Source organism: Cynocephalus volans, chromosome 2, assembly GCF_027409185.1.
Source record: "Cynocephalus volans isolate mCynVol1 chromosome 2, mCynVol1.pri, whole genome shotgun sequence".
NCBI classification, from domain to species: Eukaryota; Metazoa; Chordata; class Mammalia; order Dermoptera; family Cynocephalidae; genus Cynocephalus; species Cynocephalus volans.
Window position 1 is genome coordinate 49352397 of NC_084461.1, and position 21385 is coordinate 49373781.

Here is a 21385-nt window from a genome sequence, read left to right on the forward strand (position 1 = left end):
AACCAATCTAATTTTGGAATAGGATCTGGGGTTAACAGCAGTAGTCTCCATCACATTTTCTTTTGCAGTAACCTGGACATCCACAGGACTCAGTTGGAATACCATTTTAGGGTTGGGGGTACAAGAGATGATAGGTTATCAGCTGAGTGAATGAGTAGATCTAGGAAATTTAAAATGTCTCTTTTCTGGCTGTGGCTTAGCTGAACATTTTTAATCTAGAACCCGGAATCTAGGCTTGTTTGTATAAAAAAATAGGTAAAAGGATCTTCTTAATGAAGGCCATTTGCAGGCCTCTGTGATTTTAGCAGCTCATAAGAGGGGCATATTAATTGGTGAAAGGGCCATGCCTGCAGGAACGACAGTGCCAAACAAAACAGCTGGATTTCTGGGGTGTCAGAAGTCATCAGTGCAAGAGATCATTGTTCAAATTGATAGTCAAGAATTGCAATCCTACTTCTTCCTCGGCTGGCTGCTTGTGTTGCAGGAAGGTTTGCCTTAATGTGTGGGTTCCTGGGCTGGAAAGAACGGTAATGATATCTGCCTGTTTAAGAGGCCCTGTTTTTCCCACTGAGAAACATCTGTTATGGGTTGTCACAGTTACTGAATATATCAGTGTGGTTTCATGGAGTTAAAAAGAGAAATGCTTAAGCTTACACTTAATAAGAAAATGCACAGTGCAATTCGAATCATTATTGCCCTTGACTTTAATGGTACATGTGTATTTTTCTATTGTCCTTATTTTTATACATACAATTGCATTCTTTTGCTGGCAATAAGAGTTTGTAGAGGGGAATATATAATCTCACCATCTCCCTTTTTCCCTTTTCCTCAGGTATCTGTAAACACACATGCACACACACATCTGACTTCAGGCAACCGATGTCTTCTTAGATGAGACGGAGAACCGTTTGCCATTCCACCATCTGCTGGGGCTTCTCTTTACCCCGCTTCCCCAAGAGAAATGTAATTGTTAATCAGCCTTTATGTGAAATGAAAAATTGACTGCGCAGCCTAACGTCGTCCAATAAAACCTTTTGTAATTATGCCAGTGTTCTGTACTTGTGCTGTCCAATACACCACCCACACGTGGCTATTGTGCACTGCAAATGTGGCTAGTGTGACTGAAAGACTAAATTTTTAGCTTAACTTAATTTTAATATGAATTTAAATGCTATATGTGACTCGTGGCTACTGTATTGGACAGCACAAAAATTGCCAAAAAAGTCACAACATCAGAAAAGGTGTTGAGTGAAGGCATTAATCAGTAGGATTACCTCTGATTTACATCCAAATGCCTCTTTTCTAAGGGCATTGAGCTAACTGGTACTTAGAAGTAATGCAACATCATTCTTGATGGATGTCAATATGATCATCATAAAAGATGAGAAAAAATCACCATCTACCTAAAGCATTTAAAATTAATAATAGAGACCATTCTCTATTCTATGCTAGGTGATTTACATATCTGCTTTACAGATATATCATCTGTTATTTTTACAAGCATTCCAGGTTAAGATACTGCTTTTTTCCTATTTCATGTAAAACAGAAAGCTGTGCTACACCAATTTAAAATAACAAGCCCAAGGTCACATAGCCAGTAAGTAGCGGAACCAAGTTTTGAACCCACATAGGGGTCTTCATTGATGCTTCTCACAATGAATGTTTTCCACATGGCCTTCTAGAGCACCTGTGCATATTTCCCTAATCAGCACTAGGGAATAGGGCAGGGGTCAAGAACACGGGCCTTGGCTCCACACGGCTTCACTTGACCTGCCTCTACCACTTACCACCTACACAATTTTGAGCAAGTTACTTAATATCTCTGGGCCCTGATTTTCTCATTTTAATATGAAAATAATAACTATAAACCTCATTGGGTGGTTGTGAAGTTTAAATAAGTTAACAGTGCCTGGTGCATTGTTTGAACCATGTGGATTTGCCATCATCATTATTTTTAACTTGAAGGAGACTGCCATTTATGTTAGGATGTCGATTCAATGTGATGTGAATAGATGAAATAGAGATATGCTTTGGGTATGCTTCCCTAGGAAATGTGAGAGACTGTAATAAGTCAGATAATTCAGGAAGAAACACCCTGCTGTTCAGCTACTTTGGTGTCTCCATCACTGAAATTACAAAGTTTCAGAGCCCACATGCCCTGGCCAATTCTTTGTATCTTTGCTTTTCATGTTACCCTTATAGATGTCCTCTTTGGTGTCTTTGATTGGTTTTGAATGCTGAGTAGTGACAAGCAGCAACACAGCTGGATAGAGCTGTAAGATTTGCTGTTCTGTCTTCCAGCAGGGAATTATTACCATGGATACCAGCATCGGAGGAGGAGCGGGGAGCACTCTCCACTTGCCTCCTGAGTGTCTGACATCTGTTTCTGGCAAGGCCAATAATGAGTGTACAGCTAGTTTCATATCAAATGAGAGACTGATCTACATCTCTTTTTTTTTTTTTTATTTAACCACAGATGGCCTCTGCCCAAGATGCCAGGTATGGACAGAAAGACTCTTCTGATCAGAACTTTGACTACATGTTCAAATTGCTTATCATCGGCAATAGCAGTGTGGGGAAAACATCCTTTCTGTTTCGTTATGCGGATGACTCCTTTACATCTGCATTCGTCAGCACAGTTGGGATCGATTTCAAAGTAAAAACAGTATTCAAGAATGAAAAGAGAATCAAGCTTCAGATTTGGGTAAGTGACTTTGAACTGACCGTGTCATCAGGCTGGTATGTTGAACATACAAGTGTGTAAGGAAAAACTTTCTGCCTTGTTCTGTCCCCATGGGGTCCACAAGCCTCAATTTCCAGCTTGTTTGCTGTAGAACTTTCTATTTCAAAGACAGTGGGATGATTCCTCTTTAAGTTGTGGAGACTGAATTATGCCTTGTTGTCAAGTGGTGCTCCTTAAGAATCTTTAGAAGAAAAAAAAATCCAAACCTCTTTCATGTTGGTGGAAGAAGGAACACTCAAGTGAGAAGTCTGGCTCAGCCTTTTATGATCTGTGTGACCTTGACCAGGTCTGTGAATCCTTCTATGCCACTTTTGTAATCTATAAAATAAGCAAAGTGGATCTGGCCTTTTAGGTCATAGGAAGCAGCCTGCCCTGCGCATTTAAAGGAAAAGGTAAACAAGCAAATATAAGAAAACTTAGGTTTATTCCCTTCATAAAGCCCCAGATAAAATTCTGAGCACAGTCTATTTATACTCCACAGACTTAGTCTTTTCAGTTCTAACAGCTATATTCATCTATACACTCAAATAAACCAAAACAGCGAAACAAAATATTCATTTGAAGCAGGGTCTGCCCTATGTGGAAGGTTCCCCAAAAGTTTTGAGACCATTTGGCTAGCTTCTGCCTCTCCCCACCCTCTCAAGAGGAAGATCAAAGGTTTCTGAACTAAATTGTTGGGATAAATTTAGGAGACTGGGGAGCAGGCAAGAAACAGAAGAAAAATGTATGTAGGTAACAGGTCCAAGGTCATATAAGAGCTACACCAAGAGAGAATTATGTAGTGAATATTTTACAAACATCATAATATGTATATAGGCAGAATGTTTCTATAGTCAGTTTTGGCCCTTTTCTTTTATTCTTTTGTACCTCTGCCACTCAAGTTGATTTGAGCTGTGAAAAAGCATTTTCCGAGAGGTGTTTTCTGCCTCCTCCTCAGACATTTCCAACAGCTACTGTCATTCGGTGCTGGTGCCAGGACTGGCCTGCAGGACTGATGATAAGCCTCCCTTCTTAAATATGGAAAGTTGGAAGAGACAAATCCCAGAGCGCAGCATTTAAACTTTTTTCTTTTTTTTTAAAGAGCCCTTTATTTACTGTAATTAGAGTTCACATAAGAACTTAGACAAGTAGGCCCCAGGCTGGGCATCTTCACTGCTCTACTCTTCTCCAAAGCCATTTTTGCTGGGAAGATCCCTCTTTAAGAACGAGACCTCAGTCAGTGTAGATACCAGTCACTCATGCCTGTACATGGAGACAGAAAGAGCCATGTCCATTGTTTTATATCTGAGTCCTAGTTCATTTTCTTCCTTTTGAGCTTCAGGCAACCAATTGTCATATGATAAATTTCATGTTCTGGCTTAAGAAAGGTCCCTTAACTCTTATGGGCTTTGATGAATTGAAAATTAAATTAATTTGGTAACTACGCATCTCTTAACTCCACGACAGTCTTATTTCTGATAACATGGAAGAACAATTTTTCCTCTATCTGACAGCTCCTGGTTTCTCCTCTCTTCCTTGTGTCTTAAGATTTAAAAATGATTGTTATAATCATTTAGATAAAACACCAGCATCATGCGTTAAGACAATCTTTAGCAATTTATCAACCTAGGTTTCTGACAGAAATTCTTTATTGAGGTACAAGTCATCTATCCTTAACGTAAAGCAGATTTATTTCAAATAATATTAAGTATTTCTCATACTTAAAAATATATTTTCTTTAAAATAGTCAATGCTGGTACCAGGCCAAAGTTAATTCACTCACTTTTCTTGGTCATGAAGTTAGGCTATTTCTGTCTACGCCTTACTTCTGGAGGAATGCTGCTCTTCTCTGAGCCAGCCAAAGCCCAGCTCAGATCTTTGAGCTGTTCCTACTCTCATACCTTCTCTTGCTTCTCAGTTTTCATAACTTTATGCAAGGCCTCTGATGTATTATTCTGTTCAGATCTGTCTCTTACCTTCCATAATCCATTTTTTTAAAACCTCCAACTCTCCTCACAACCAAGCCATCCTGGGATCTCATTTCATGTTCTGTGGACTTCCACACTCCCTTCAGGGGTCAGCCACTCAGGAACCCTTCACCTTGCCCTCTCCTCAGTCACAACAGTCGTTTAATAGTTATTAATATCTTTGCAATGAAAAAATAATCTCGCTTCTTCTTTAGATATTTAGGAGCTCTTAATGCACATATGATTCTGGATGTGTGAAAATTAGTTTTATACTACTGTATACCAACTGGTCTACAGTGGATTGTGAAACATTCAGAAGAAGTACTATACAAAGATTTTGTGCTTACTGAACTTGTAGTATAGTTGGAGAGAGAAATTAATACTCATGGATTAATTACATTCATCTGCATGCAATACCAAATTGTATAAATATTATTTATAGCTAGCATTTATTAAATATATACTATATGCTGGGCATTACCTATTGCTTATCTCTAATTTCCACAACAACCTAACTTTGTATTTATTATTTTTCCTATTTTACCTAAGAAATCTGAAGGTGGGACAAGTTAAATAGCTTGTCCAGGGTATTACATGATGAGTGGCTATGATGGGATTCTGGGTGAGGTCTATCAGATCTGAATGTGGGGATTGTAACCTTCACCACGCTGCTATAATTAAGAAGTCTTTTTATGAAGATGACAATCTTGGGTGATGTATGCTGGGATGTTGTAAATGTTTTTGAAAGAGTTTGACCACCTCAATGAATTGAGGCATGCAGGAGAAGATATAACAAAGAGTAACGTTGGGGATGTTTATGTACAGTCATTCCCATAATAATTCTTGGGATCCTTGCTTTATGCTGTAAGTGTGCTAAAAAAAATATTTAGTTGTGTATAGTTATTATTGTTTAATGACTTGGACAGATCATTTATTTGGGAATACATTAAGTACTGATAGGTTGTTATCTCATTTAATAACCAAACAATTAACTGTTCTTTCCAGCTTATAGTATTTTATGCATTTATATTAATGCATAAGTAGTTAAGATGTCCACATCATCTTAGCCTATTATATATTTCAAAGACAAAGAAGCAAAATGATTTCATAGTAAGAAAACCACAATGCACTCATCCACTGCAGTATCACCTTTACCAAGACAGGTTGCAGATATTAGTATGATTCTGATCACTCTATTAATTTTAAATTGCCCACAAATAGAACTGTTTCCAAGTTAGGAAACCAAGATCTAGAGAGGTTAATGATTTGACCTTACCTTACCGTTAGTGTCAGAGCAGAACCTAGAATCCAGGTCTCCTGTTAGCTGGGCCAGTTTAATTTCTGTTACACAAAGTTTGTTCTCAAGATTAGCACTCTGTTGTGAAAATTGTGATAAATCTCATACCTGGTTGTCAGTGGAATCGACCGGGCATAGAAAAATCAAACTGGAGGCCAGATTTCAAGTAGTATTTCTAACAAATCAGGAGGAAAGAGCCTGGGTGAGAAGACTCCACTGTTTTTCCAATTGATGGTTTGCTTTGTTTTCATGTGCTGAATAAGAATTTTCTGATTCCACAAACTGGGTTACTGGATTTTTAACAGTCCACATTCAAATAAAGCATTTTAACGGCTACTAGAAACATTGACATTTCTTCCTGGACATGTTTTACTTGCTTTATGTGGAAGTTCATTACTGCCTTGCAATGCACTTGTTTAGAGAAATATCATTGTTCATTTATACTTAGTTATAAACTTTGTATTACATTAGCATACTTATGAATCCCTCTATCCTTCATTATATTAACATTTCTTATTGCACTTTCATTTCATTACCATTTTTATGATTCTCAAATCAAATATTTTCCAGATTTTAAGGATTCCAAATATTTGGGCTGGTTCTTTTATTTTTTCTGTCTGTTTAGTGCTCATATGAACATACTGGAGAAAAATTTAGACTGTTTTTTTTTTTTTGCTTTAATTATAAAAAAATTTCATAACCTGGGATCTACAATATTTTGCTTCTTATTTACAAAATAATTTAGCTTTGAGAAGGCTATGTAGAATGGATTTCTTCCCAAGAGGAAGGTTGAAAAATAGTATAACATCCATTACTGAGAAGAAATATTGTCTGTATTTATTTTCAGTGTCTAGATTTATTTTCAGTGTCTAGATTACTGGTATAAGAACTAGAAATCGATAGATCAATTAGAGAATATAGATTTAAAATGGACAGGGGCAGGTCAGCAGAGAGGATTAAACGTTTCCTTAAACGTCAGAACAAGATTTTATCTATTTTATCATTTTTTTCTCTTTTTCCTACTCTCACCCTTCCTTCTTGTCTTTCCTCTCCATTCATCCCTCTTTCCCTTTCTCCCTCCTATTTCTGACCTCTTTTCTGGCTGAGTTAATGGGAAACTCATTCTCAGCCTGCTTGGGGGTCAGGGCTGCCATACACAGATGTGCATGTTGTTCATTAGACAAGAGCACCAGGCAAGGTGTCAAGTGGGGCTGCTGTCCAGCCAGAGCTCCCCTCGCCAAGCCTTGTGCTCTCACTCAGAGCTGTTCCTATCTCCAGGAAGGGAGGCCTTTTCCTTTTCACAAGGGTACCACCTGTTTGTCAGTTATGTGACTTCTGCTCTGCATGCAACCAAGGGGGATTCTGATTCCCATACAGCAACCGTATGTGCAGACATAACTATATCAGAATCTAATGAAAGAGATGTAGCAAACCAAGAGAAGGACAGAAACCTTGCTTTCCTAGCAAGGCCTAGAGGAAGAGGGTGTTGTAAAATACAGGTTTTATTATCATTTAGCTATGACAAGGCCAACAGCTCGAGATATGACTGCCATTGTAAAGATAGTTTGTCATACTTACAAACTAAAGATCTCAAGAGAAGGGTGCATGGTTGGGGGACAGGGGCTCATGTGGAATCAGAAGAATCACCGGGCTCTGTCAGGAGGCAGAGGGATGGAAGACGGTGGGCAAGAGCTTCTATTGTGGCTTCTGTAGGAAAAGACAGAAAGGCAGGGTAAGCAGGCTAGGACTGGATAGTTTGAGCAATGTCAGAGGGCTCTGGGGCATAGGGGCTGTCCCATGTTGTCTGACGCCTTTTCCTGGGGTGATTAGGGCAGGTGGATAGTGGCCCAGAGTGTTAGAGCCCATAAGGGAAGTGGTTGGGGGTGTGGGCTCTGAATTGGTTGGCTTGCTTTTGAAAAAAAAGTGCTCCAGTAAGTTGTTACTACCCATATGGATTGGCTAACCCGGGGAGGAGCAGTCCTTTCAGGATCCGAGAGGTACCAGACGTCAAAGCATCGGAATACAAAAAAATAAAAGACATGGTTAATGCAGAGGTCAGATCTTGGGAGCCCCAGGGACAGCCTCTGCCACTATTTCCACTCTAACAAATTTGATTCCCAACACGCTTATGACAGGTCCAGTGCATTTCTTTTTCTTTTTTTTTTTTTTGACTGGTAAGCGGATCGCAACCTTCAGCATGAGGTGGTCTGCACCACGCTCAGCCAGTGAGTGCACTGGCCATCCCTATATAGGATCCGAACCCGCAGCCTTGGCGCTACCAGCACCGCACTCTCCCGAGTGAGCCACGGGGCCGGTCCTCCTGTGCATTTCTTAGTCTCAGTATTTGGCAACCTAGAATACTGGGTCAGGACAAGATCTTACAGATTATCTGACCCAATTCTCTCAGTATTACAGCACTACTAGTAACAGCCCAGTGATGAGCCAAAAATAAGCACTTGATGTTTATATGCATTTTAGAATTTATTTTTTGTAACAACCCAATGATGGAAGGTGGTATTATTAGACCCATTTTATAGATGAAGAAACAGAGAATCAGAAAGACAAAGTGATTTGCTCAAGGTCACAGCTAGGATATATCAGAAACTGGATTCCAACCCAGGCACTGAGTCCAAAGCCCATGTACTTGACCATACAGTATAAATGAGGTCAGAGAGGCCAAGTAATTTGTTTGAATCTTTAGGAAATTCGATATTAAATTCTACATATCTTAATCCCTAGCAAGTACTTTTTTCACACTGTATAATTGCTCACTATCTTTCAGTATTCCTTTAATAACTGTTCTAAAAAATTATAGTTACAGAAAAGGATCAGTTGTTTTGCTTGGAACTTACTACCTGTGCATTATCTGTTTTGTGTTAAAAAAAAAAAAAAAAAAAAAACATAGACATGCATAGTAGGAAGGACTGGAATACATACAGCTCACTTCTCCCTGCACATTTCTGGAATGTCTGTTCCCACTGTCTGGGAACGTGCATGTAAAGAAGAGTGTGTGGAGGAAAGAGTCTGAGTAAAATGGAATAAATACCCACAGGAAAGTATTTCTGCCTGTAATCTTTGCATTTGGTGTTCATGCAGCCCAGTCATCCTGCTCAAGGACGCCAAGAGGGTGTTCAAATCGTCTAGTCTATTCATAGGGAAGCAACATTTTCTGCCCAGGCGAGCTCCTTAAGAGAACCATCGAAGCCAGTGACAGGTGCCAGGCCCATTCTTGGTGCTGTCGTTTGTATGCTCTTTTTTCCCCATCACATTTCTTCGAACTTAGCATCTGCCTTTCCTGAGAGATTGAAAGGCAAGATTTAGTTTCACTCCTGAGAGGAAGCTGATAGTGTGTGCAAAATGTCAAGATGCATGAAAACATTCACTCTGTCAGGCAGCCCAAAGCAGCAGCTCCTGCATCCCACTGTGTGTAAACCACTCTTCTCAGCACAAAATACAAAGGATGCAGAAGACTTTGTTCCTGGCCTAATAGAGTTTACCTGATGTGTGGGAAGGCAGGAAAACAAACACAGAAGAAAGGATCACCCTGCAGATCAGTAACTGCTTTCCTCAGGGGCCAAGTGGCCCAGCGGCTCCAGCAGGGACTTTAACTTCTAATGATCTAGGGTCCAAATGGTGCCCCTGATTCTCTCCAGCTGTGTGATCTCAAGCCCTAACTTCTCTGTGCCTGTGTTTACTCATTTGTGAAATGGGGGAAAATAACACTTATCCCTTAGCTGCTAAGTATTTTCGATTATAAATACTTCTATTTAGTTCAATACTGGGCACAAAATAGGCACCAAAAAATATTAATTTCTTTTCTTAAAATAGTGTACCAACATTCAGACTTTTGTACATAGCTGAGTAATTTAATCATATCAAATATTTGCTGGGTGCCTACCGCGTGCCAGTGCTACGTGCTAGGTGTCGGGATCCCATCGTGAAGGATGCATGGGGGCTGATTTAAGGAGCCAACAATCTGAGCAGAGATGGAATTCATGTGCTGTTGTAAATGGTCCAGAAGGCCTGAGCAGAGGATACACAGGAAAGCTGCCTAACCCCGTCCTGGGGGCTCTGGAAAGGTTTCCTGGATCATCCATATCTAACCTGAGAACCGACAAATGAAAAGGAATTATTTGTTCATTTATTCATTCACTAATTCAATCAACATTTACTGAACTTTTACTAGTGCCAGCCACTGTTAAGGAATTTGGGATTTAAAGTAAATATACAAAAAAATTTACAGATTGTGATAAGAGCTTTGGAGAAATAATCAGAGCACACGGATAAATGAAAACAGCAGCTGGGGAGGGGAAGCCTGTTTTACTTAGGTAATCAAGAAGGGTTTATGTGCAATGACAACCTCGCTGAGACTAGAGGGTAAGAAGGAACCAGCCACTTGAAGAATAGGGGTGAGCTTTCACCTCTGAAAGGAAAGAGAGCTTTGTTTTTGTTTTTTGTTTTTTCCACCACAGCTTCATATAGAGCATTTATTGCCTACTTCTTGTTTATCAGATCCTGACTTCCCTTCTATTTTGCCCTCATTTGAGCAGAGGTGGAGTTAGACTATTCTGGCCTGAAGCTTTTACAGTGTGAAAATCCTCTCTAAGGAAAAAGATACAAAAGTATCTTACTTTTGTAAAAGTGGCAGAAACAGATGACCATGTGAACACGTTTCTGGGGCCGCTGGTAAGAAACCTAAAGTCTAATCTTCAATCAGCTTCATGGTAATTCATCTCTACTTTTGTGGATAATTTACCTGCATGTTTATAGGGACTGAAGGACGTTAAGTGGGTTAGGAAAAGCAGTTACAACTGGTGCAGGAGAGGAATATATAGCAGGAGCCTGACGGCCAAGGTGTGTCCAGACAGTGGGATAAACAAGGGGCTTTGGGGCAGCAGATTGCTGACCTCTTTGTGTAACCTTGGGGAAAATGACTTAACCCCTGTAGCCATCAGTTTTCTGATCTGTAACATTAAGGGGATGGATTAAAGTTTAAAAAAGTGAAAACAAAAAAACTGGCATCCAATGATCCTTAATGTGCCAGTTGTACATGCTCTGTTGATTGTGAGTCATCTGACTCTCACAAAACCCTATGAGATACATGTTATTCTTATCTTCAGTTTACAGATTAGGAAACTAAGGCACAAGTGGTTAGCAGGTGTGAGCATCAGCCCTCTAGCTTTGGAGCTTTTTCTCTTAACTCATTCTTCTATACCCTTTCTCTCTAATTTCCACTTTTGAGTAATTGCCCTAGACCCACCACTGTGCATAATTTATTTTTAATGCTTACAACAACCTTGAAATGTTGGTATTAATAGCACTCTTTTTAAACGTATGAGAAAATGAAGACCCAGAGAGGTTAAATAATTTCCCCTGGTCATATAGCTCTTTCGCTGCCTTTAGAATAACTTTAAACTTTGTAACTTTGATTAAATTAAAAAATCAGGAAGTAGCCAACAATCAATGGAGGAAAAAAAATCCAGAAATGTATAAGGTAAAAATGGACAAATCATGAAATTATATTCCAGATTGATATCTTTCAGGATCCTCCAATCAGCCTAGTTCCTGCAGGATTTCTATCACAGGACTGCTAAGCAGTTTTCAAATATTCTAAAAATTGGAATACCACCTTTGGTAGCAGAGAATAGCAATTCTGCATCACTGAAGTTCCAGATAATTGAAGCTATAAATTGCCAAAACACTAAACAAATTAAATATTTTAATGAAAAACTTTCTAACGTGTGTTGCACATTTACTAACCTATAGGAGGACCATAAGAATGTGAAAGATAAGCTGACTTGACTCTCAGGATTATCAGATGAATCCTTCAATGAATCCTTCAAGGACGACTACCCCACTTAGTGGTCACAGATAGTGTTTTCTGCATTCTTAGGTCTACTTATATATTTTTTCTTTCTTCAGTATCAAACTGTCCCCCTTCACATTTCTATCTGCTTTCCTCTCCCATTCTAAGTTTTTACTTCCATTATATTGTTTTCTTGTAAACCAAGCAGTTCATTCTCAGTTAGCTGAATTGAAAGCAGAGTGGCTCAGAGTGTGCGTATGAGAATCTCTTTTATTAACATGCATGAGCTTGGGTATATGGGCACTGAGAAGTCTAATTTGACCTCACAGAAGCCTCCCTTTCCTACTGTGTTGGAATTGCTGTGTATTTACCAACCAAAATATTTAACCTGCTGAACACATTGGTGTTAGTTTGAAATTAGACCTATTCTGGACTTGCTTGGTTCTAAATTCCCCTAAGTCAGCAATATCACAGTGGTTTTGTAATTAAGAATGAGCTCTGAAGCCGGCCGTCTGAAATCAAATCCTGGTTCTAAGAGTTATGAGTGTTGTGACCTTGGGCAAGTTAATTAACTTTCCCATGCCTTAGTTTTTCCATCTGCAAAATAGGGACAATAATAATACTTAGCTTATGGTCTTATCATAAAGATTAAATAAAATATTTATAAAATTTTTAGCACAGTACCTGGTATGTAGTAAGTACTCAATAAACAAGTCATTATCATTTTTCTCAACATTATTTTATGAATGTGAATGTCATCTATCCATCTTCATACTTTCTGGAACTGCAAATGGACTTCTGGGGCCGTAAATTGTCAGTTCTAATGCAGGCAGACATTTATATGAAGAGCTTTCATTTTTGTGTCCTCACATGGTAATGAAATACACAAGCATACGATGAATAAGAAACATCTTCTGGAAACCTGGGCTCCTCTCAGCCTCTGGTCAATATGTCCAAGTGCAGTCAGCTGTGTAGCTGAGGTGTTTTCTGCTGTTTTGTAACCATTTGTGGATTTTAAATAGAGTCATAAAATGCACAGGGAAGGCAAACCCATACAGCTTGTTTATTAAATGCTCGTAGAATTGATGTCCTGCCCTAGAACAAAACAATTACGGATCACTGGCTCCATAGAAAGTTGTTATTAAAATACTGGGATATAGTTTCTTCAGGATATTGCCTAGTGATGCTGGCAGCTTCTGGCCTGTGATGTGGGCTGTGTTTATGCCACCAAGTCACCTGTTGTTATTTTTCTAACGATTCGTTTGAAGTTATACTGAACTGACCAGTTGTTCTGGTATTAGATAAACACAGCTTAAATTAAGATTCAAATAATCATTTAATTAATTTAGGTTTATTTCTCAAGTCAGATTTAAGGAAAGCGCACAGCAGTTCTCTATTTAGCTGGACCGTACTTACTTTCAGTAGTAGGAACGTCCTTTTTTTCCTCTCCTGTTTTTATTCCCATAAAAACACTAATTTTACTAATCCTGAACATTGCCATTGTGGCAACTCAACCAGCAAGATAAAAGAGATAGCAAATGTGAGCACCAATTGATACAAATTACATTGCTCAAGCCTCTGATGGATGTGAAGAAATGGAAAACAAGGTCTCCACCCTCAAGAGTTTACAATCTTTGAAAGCAGCTGAATCAATTTAAAAATGTTTATAAACCATCACGTGCAGAGAAACACACATACACACACACACAAGTACAAAAGCACCATGTGCAAAACAATAGAGTGTAAACTAAATATAAAAGCACAAAGATGATAAAGATTTGAAATGGGAAAAGTATCATACAGGGTTTTGGGGAAAAACAGAGGGTAATTTAGGAGAGTTTAATAATTTTACAAAGGTGTGTGAAGAGTATATGGATGTAATAAAGGACAGTGCAGAGCCTAGAGCTAGCATCAGAGGTCATTACCACTCCCTTGGACTGAAGGATCCAGGGAGGGAGCATTTACTGAGGCCAGGAGACAACTGTAGTTGTCACACAGTAGGAGAGGGACATTAGATTGGGGCACTGGCCTTTTAGAACATGCAGCCACTGCCATTTAATGGCTCATCAGAGAATAAATGCCCTGACCTCTCATTCATCCTATCTCTTGCCTGCGCCTCTCATTGGCAGAACCCACTTCAAGGGTAGCCGGCAAGGGTGGGCACTGCTCTGTTTTGGCAGTTCACAAATGTTAGCCTCCTGGAGCACACAGTTGGGAGCAATTGGGTAAAGAGTGGATCTGGAAGGAAAAGAAACATCCAGCACAATGAAGAAGGTGGGTTTTGATTAATATTTTCAAGGCATAGAGCTCAAATTCACATTTTAGGGAAATTGAATCACAGTTATTACATGTCTTCTTATGTTCATACCCCAGATGATTTGAATAATATGATCAATTTTACAACCTTCGTTTTGTTTTGCTTTGACTGTCCACATGGTCCTCCCTGCCTATTGTTGTGGGCATTCATTGGATAATTCTATTGAAGGATCAAGATACTGCTAATGAGTTGGCACGTTAAACACATACTTGGCCATTAATATCTGCTTCATAAAGACATGAATTAATTTTCACTCAAAACCAGGTGAGTGCCTGCATGGAGAAAAATACCAGTGAACCCAGCTCCTTTGTCTAACACTCTCTGAGATGCTCTAATGTCTTCTGAAAAGGGAAAGCAAAGGACCTGAGATCTTCGGCAACAAAAGCCAGTGTGGCTTATGGTTTTGCCACAGAAAGCCCAGGAAGGCCCATGGGCACTGGAGGGACAGAGATTCAGAGTTGGCCTTCTGCTCTGCTAGACTGAGCATGCTTCCTGTCACGTGAGCAGTATTCCCAGATGCCAACAGCTGACCCTCACTGGCCCCTGACAAATGTGTCTCCAAAGAAAAAGCAAGGAAATGTGTTTTTTCATAAAATTAAATTTATTCATTTTAAGAAACATTTTCAATTGAAATGATATTATTAATTATAATTAATTCCTTCTCACTCTTTTGATAATCTGGTAGATTTTTAAAAAACCTTTCTTGGGGGAAAAAATGGCAATCCTCTGTCAGTTTCCCATTTGTGTTCGTTTATTATGACATTATATTGGTCTTGGAAGCCCAAATGTCTGGGAATCAGTGATATGGAGTGTTTAGTGACATAGACCCCCCTGGGCTGGACGGTATGAAGAAATCCGCTGTTGAGTCAGGCAGTGGCTGTGCTTTAGTCAAACAAGCTCCAGCACAGCTTGCCCTAAAGCACCAGGCATTTATGAGAGATTGCTATGTGCAGCGTAAAGTGCTTGACTCTGGAGGTGAGGGAGCCAAGGGTTTTTAAGCTTCTTATCTTCTAGTGACTTACAGGATAATGGCACAGAAACAGTGTGGAAATAAATGAAGACCATTCAAATGAGAACAAGCTTAACTATGGCAAGGGAGTCAGAAACCATCATTTACATTTTAGCAGAAACTCAAAGGCAGGCAGAGGAGTGGGAAAGCTTTATAGTGGAAAAAAGTGGAACCTTCAGATGTGCACTGATTGGAGGCTGTTGGCATGGAGAAGTTGTAGATGGACTAATTAGACTAATTAGAGGCAGGACATTTTATATGATTGGTTAGGGGTGCATATTTGACCTTCTTTGATTGGTCCTAAGTTGGAAGCAGGAACAAAAATTAGGGAAGCTGTCAGTTATTTATTTAGTACCTGCCCTTTTGGGCTGATCATTACAGAAGTTTTGCTTAACTTCCTGGATCGTCACTAGCCAGAGCAGTCTGGCTTCCTGCAAGTTTGACTTCTAGCAGGCTGGCTTCTCTTAGCAGCTTGTTTATTATAGATAAGGAGGTTGGTTTCCTGGGCAGGTTTGAGACTCAGGGCAAAGGGTGCAAGTCTCGCAAATGGAGTCTGAACCAGAAGGAAGTTTCTATTTTTCAGCAGTATCTGAATGAGAGAATGAGTAGACGAAAGCACAGACATGCACTCTTTATACCTCGCTATTTCCAACGATATGAAAACGGCAAGTGCAGAGGACTAGAAAGCAGGTCCGATGGCCCCACCTCACTGCTCAAATCAGGCTCACTGGAGTAACGATCTTTCTCCCCAGCTCTGAAAAGGGGGACAGGTGATGAGTGTAATGAATCCTTCATCTCCCAGCCCCGACTTAATTTACAAACCGGGCAACTGAGTGGAGAAGCCATTGCGTTTCCTGGCAAGATTGTGAAAGGAGGCTTACTAGTGAAAACAAATTCCTAGATTCTGAAATCCTCATCTTTCAAAGTTTAGCAGAAGCAAAATGTTAATTTACATGAAGTTGTTCATGACTGATAGACTGTCCCATATTCTAATGATATTTGAATTTTATTTATTTTTTTATTTTAATTTATCAGTATACAATGTAGTTGATTTTCATGTCCTTTTTCCAATTCCTCTTTCCCCCTTCCTTCACCTGCCTCCCCTCCATCAACATCATATCTGTTCACTTGTCTTAACAAGTTCAAGGAATTGTTGTGATTGTACAGTAGTTTGTTAACAAAGGAATGAGAGATTTCAGCAGCAAGTTGAATGGTGGGTCACCTTTCCTGGACACTTCAAATTAGATCCCCTGTGTTGAAGGCTGACCCACACTCTTAAGGCATGTTGTTGAGACACTTTACTGTAACTGAGGGGGAGAAATGGGCTGATATAAATCATGTCATATGAGTTTAGCCAATAGATCTGTCCTCCTCTTTTAAGAAAAAGAACAGTACAGTAGTTCTATTATTTTTCCCCTTCAAATTTTGCAAAGCAATTAACCTCTGGGTCCAGACAAACCTTAGAAGATTTCATCTCTACCGCCTAATTCATGACAAATTTATAATCAATTGGAAACAAGAGAGTGACAATTGAAAGCATTTTTCACACTTTGAAGTATGGCTATCTTCTGAGAATGCTGTGACAAGGGCTTTAGGTGTGGTTTAGAGAGTGAAATTCTAAATTGGGTTTCCTAATGACATAGCTTCTGAAGGCCAAAAGCAGAGTTTAAAGGAGAATACTCAGAGACTGTTGAGAATCAAGACCTGCTGAGCCCTTTTAGCCTGGCCTTTATGATGACACATGACCCTGAGGACAGAGTAGAAAGAGATGTACTAAAGTGGCGGAATGAAAAACTTATGGTCAAATGCATAAAGAAGAATGTCTTGTTCTGTCCAACATGTGAAGTTATATGGGGACGTTGCAGTTCATCCTTAATGGAAGCTTTCCAAATAAATGCATCTTAATCTGGGTGCACTGGTTTAAAGAAAGCAAAGTAGTGAATTGATAAATTATAAAGACTCCTGCCTCCAAGTAAAACTTTTCTTTTTTTTAAGTCATGTCACCTGGCATGCAGAATAGACTCCTGAGCTTACAGGAACAATTTGTACAGAATTGGATATTTTGAGGCCAGACAGAAAATTGTCATACTGAGAATCAAAATCAGACTAATTGTGTCTGGACCTAGAAACATGCTGGGACTTGGCTGGTACAAGTGCTTGTCAGGACCAGGGTTTGTACATCCTGGGTTCTTGGATGAAAGGAATATATGCAATTAAAATATACTTGTTTACCTGTTCAGTTTCAAATAGATCTTCTACCTGGTCTTCCTGGTATCCCAATTTCCTGGAACCTGGGTTCCTTTATTCTCCATCCCAGTTCTCTAGTAGATGATTTCCTGCCTTGATGTCCTTCCCGAGCAACTCAGTCCTTTTAGAAACTACACTCCTGCCCCTGAATGCTAATCTCTGTACGAGTATATAGTTTGGGTTCTAGTCATCAAAGTTCAAGGTAACTTTGAATTCCATCTTTTGAATCATGTCCTACCGTATATGCCTCCTGATTAACCACCACCTTGCTTTTGCACTCTCATCCCTTTTTTTACTTTTGCCTCACCTTATTGATCCGCCTTCATTCCTATTATGGAGTTTGCCGATCTAATTCCTTATATCCCAGCCCATTGTTTGGACACACATCCACCAAATGCTTTCTCCAGCCTATTTTCAATTATGTTAAGATCATTTTGTCAGGCTCCTGTAATGAAGAAAGATCAAAGAGAAAAAATGTGCCAGACCAGGATGACAGTGAATCACCCACAAAGTGGTGAATCATCATCCTTGGAGTTGTCTCCTTCTCTGTTCCCAGGGGAACACTGTTGCAATGTGAAAGCAATATAGGCCACCATATAAATAAATAAATGAATGAATGAATGAAAGAAAGAAAGAGTGTATGAGAAATTCAGCCTTATTTTGGTTATGTCAAAGCCTTTAATACATGTTCTTCTTAAGCTCATGCCTTTGTATAATTTTTGTATATTCAATACATCACACTAAAATGTTGAAAAAACTGATAAGGGGTATATGGAAATCAGAAATATGATTCAAAAGATACTTTTGGTAATAGATCAGGTTACTTCCTTTTGTCAAATTCACAATTAGTGGACAGAGGTCATGGAAGGAACTTGAGCATGTGGAGAAGCATTATCATCTCTCTTTTTATTCAAAAAACAATCTTTTCATTTTCACTTTTTCAGTGTGAGTGGATTTTCATACTTTTCTTCTAATTCCCCACCACTGAAATTTTCTTATACACAAAATATCCTATTTGGAAAACCAAAAGGTATAATAATCTCTTAATAACATTTCTGATTTTTAGGACTCAAGAAGGAAAACAAAACAAAATAAATGTTGATCATCCAAGCTGTATTCTGTAATTCTGTGCCTGCTTTTTTTCCTTCTTCATCTGTGCTTTTGTCTTTCTTTCCATTTTTCTCTCCCTTTATCTCTCTTTCTCAATGACTAGATATTCATTATTCCTGTATATTCTATTATTAGAACCATAAAATATCTGGGATTTCTATTCCTGATGTCTTCAAATTCTTTCTATAATTCTCATATAGAAGGACTTAACTGGAAAAAAAAAGACAAAATTTATACTCTAAATTTCAAAGTTAATATACTCATTTAGAAGATAAAAATTCCTAAAAGAAAAGGTAGGAAGACAGAAAAAGTAGTTGGAGTCACCCACTCAAGGCTTAGTCATAATTAACTTTTATACTGAAGTCAATTATTTTGAAAAATAATTAGCTTTATTAGTATTTTTAAAGTGTGTATGTTCAATGTAGAAAATGTCTAAATACAGAAAAGTAGACGGGAAAAGAAACCACCAGAAATGTTACTACCCCAAAATAACTATTAATAGTTTGATGTATAATTTACCAATTTTTTTCTATGTGTAAATTCCATATTTTAAAAACAAAATACATGCTATATCACCAACCGTGTTTTCACTTATATGTTATGAATCTTTTCTAAAATATTTAAATATACTTTGAAAGCCTGGTCATAAGAAGCAACACAGGAATTATTTATTTAACCCATCCCTTACTGCTGGCTTTTCTTTTATTTTTTTTTTCTAATTATTTTTGACATTACAAATAATAAGAATTTTAAATGGTATAAATACTCCTTGCTGTGGACAAATCCAAGGAAATAAAATTTGGGGGTTCTTACAGTTATGTTGCCAAGTTGACATCCTGATGACTATGTTTTTACACTCCCAACAAGAGGACACAGATGCCCATGTCACTGAACCCTGCAATACTTGGCATGATCATCTTTTTGAATGCCAGTCTTGAATTTATTTTATTTTCCCTTTCATCTTTTGAGGTGTCTTTTTCAAATGTTTATTTGCTATTTGCATTTTTCTTACATAAGTTACTGTTTCTATTTTCCTGTGCATCTTTATTCTTATTGATTTGTGACACTTTTTCTTCCTGCAAAGAAGCTTGTTTTTCCTGCAAATAAGTTTTTCTAATTGTTTGCTTTAAATTTTGTTTATGACATATTTTTTGACATACTTTTGTTTTCATTTTTATGGAGTCACATCCATCAATTATTTTCTTAAAAATGTTTCCAAAGACAAGGCATACTAATGTCAAATCCATTATGAAATAATAAATACGCCCTTGTTCTTTTAAATTATAACCCACTTTACAACTCATGAAGATGTGTTAGGTGTAAGTATAATGGAAATTTTAGCAAAGGCTGAGAATCTGTAGAAAAATGATGTCAGAATGGATACACAAAGTTCAGAATTGAAAATAGCAGGAAACAGATATTATATGTCACTTTGGGCATCAGATGTGTACAAACCTTTAAAAGGAGGAATACGGAGCACTGTTAGAAACTCTTGAAGCAGTTAATATCATCATTTGAAAATGATCTCTCCTTATGCAGTGGATGTGGGTAGCAGGTGCCTCCCAAGCCCCTGCATGGCTCCTGGCCTGCTTCTGATATTTGGCCCCAGCTGCAGTGGGAAGATCTGTGCATGCTCAGCATCCCACCTCAAACACACCACGCTTGCCTTTCTGCATTCTCCCAGGACTTCTCTGACAGCACAGCTCCCTAGGTCTATGCTTGTAAGCATAGCCTTGAAGTGCAGGGCTATGAATCACCCCTACCCTTGCAACAACCCTCAATTAATAGAGGACTGAAGATAGTGGATAAATCCTCTGCCTTCCGTCTTTCAGATGGGCAGTTCTGGAACGATTTATGCATGATTTTCAGGAGATTATAGCAATATGGAGACACACTTGCTCACCAAAATGAGTGAGACAAAAAAGGAGAAAAAGAACACAGTAAGATATGTTATCTGCAAATGACAGGATTTTATTCGTTTTTATGGCTAAGTAGTATTCCATTGTGTTTATATACCACATTTTCTTTATCCATTCATCTGTTGATGAACACCTAGGTTGATTCCATATCTTGGCTATTGTGAATAATGCCGCAGTAAACATGGGAGTGCAAACATCTCTTTGTTATAATAACTTGCTTTCATTTGGATGGATTTGCCCAGAAGACATTATGTTAGGTGAAATAAGTCAGGCACAGAAAGATAATATCGCATGTTCTCACTTATATGTGGGAGCTAAAAAAGCAGTTGAGCTCATGGAAGTAGAGAGTAGAGCTATGATTACTAGGGGCTGGGAAGGGTAGGAGGGGGGAATAAGGAGAAGCTGGGTAACAGATACAAAATTACAGCTAGATAGGAAAAATAAATTTTAGTGCTCTACAGTTATACTAGGCATTTATAATCAGCAATAATTTATTGCATGTTTTCAAATGGCTAGAAAAGAGGATCTTAAATGCTTTCATCACAAAGAAATAATAAGTTTCTGCAATGATAAATATGCTAATTACCCTGATTTTATCATTACACATTGTGTGCATGCATTGAAATATAACTCTGTACCCCATAAATATATAAATTATTATGTCAATTAAAAATGTAATAAAAATATTATCCATGACCTTGATATTTTTTTGTAAAGCTATATTATTGAGGGTCATAAATTATGTATCTTTACATTGTCTTTTTCTCCTTTCCTGTCTCACTTTTCCTGTGTTAGTCTGCTTGGACTGCTGTAACTAAATACCACAGACTAGATGCTTAAACAACAAATATTTACTTCTCACAGTTCTGGAGGTTGGAAAGTCCAAGATAAAAGTTTCTGGTGAAGGCTCTTTTCCTCATTTGCAGATGGCTGCCTTCTCCCTGTGTCTTTACATGGCAGAGAGAGAGAGAGAAAGAGAGGGAGAGAGGGA

At 38.5% G+C, this 21385-nt stretch overlaps 1 protein-coding gene across 1 annotated transcript in view; it reads left to right on the forward strand.

Annotated features, from left to right (window-relative positions):
* Positions 1 to 2476: 2476 nt before the first annotated feature.
* Positions 2477 to 21385, forward strand: part of RAB3C (RAB3C, member RAS oncogene family) — a 222212-nt gene continuing 203303 nt past the window's right edge. The window contains exon 1 of the mRNA XM_063087929.1: positions 2477 to 2704. Within this exon, the coding sequence (XP_062943999.1) occupies positions 2477 to 2704 (228 nt within the window). The remainder of the gene's footprint in view (positions 2705 to 21385) is intronic.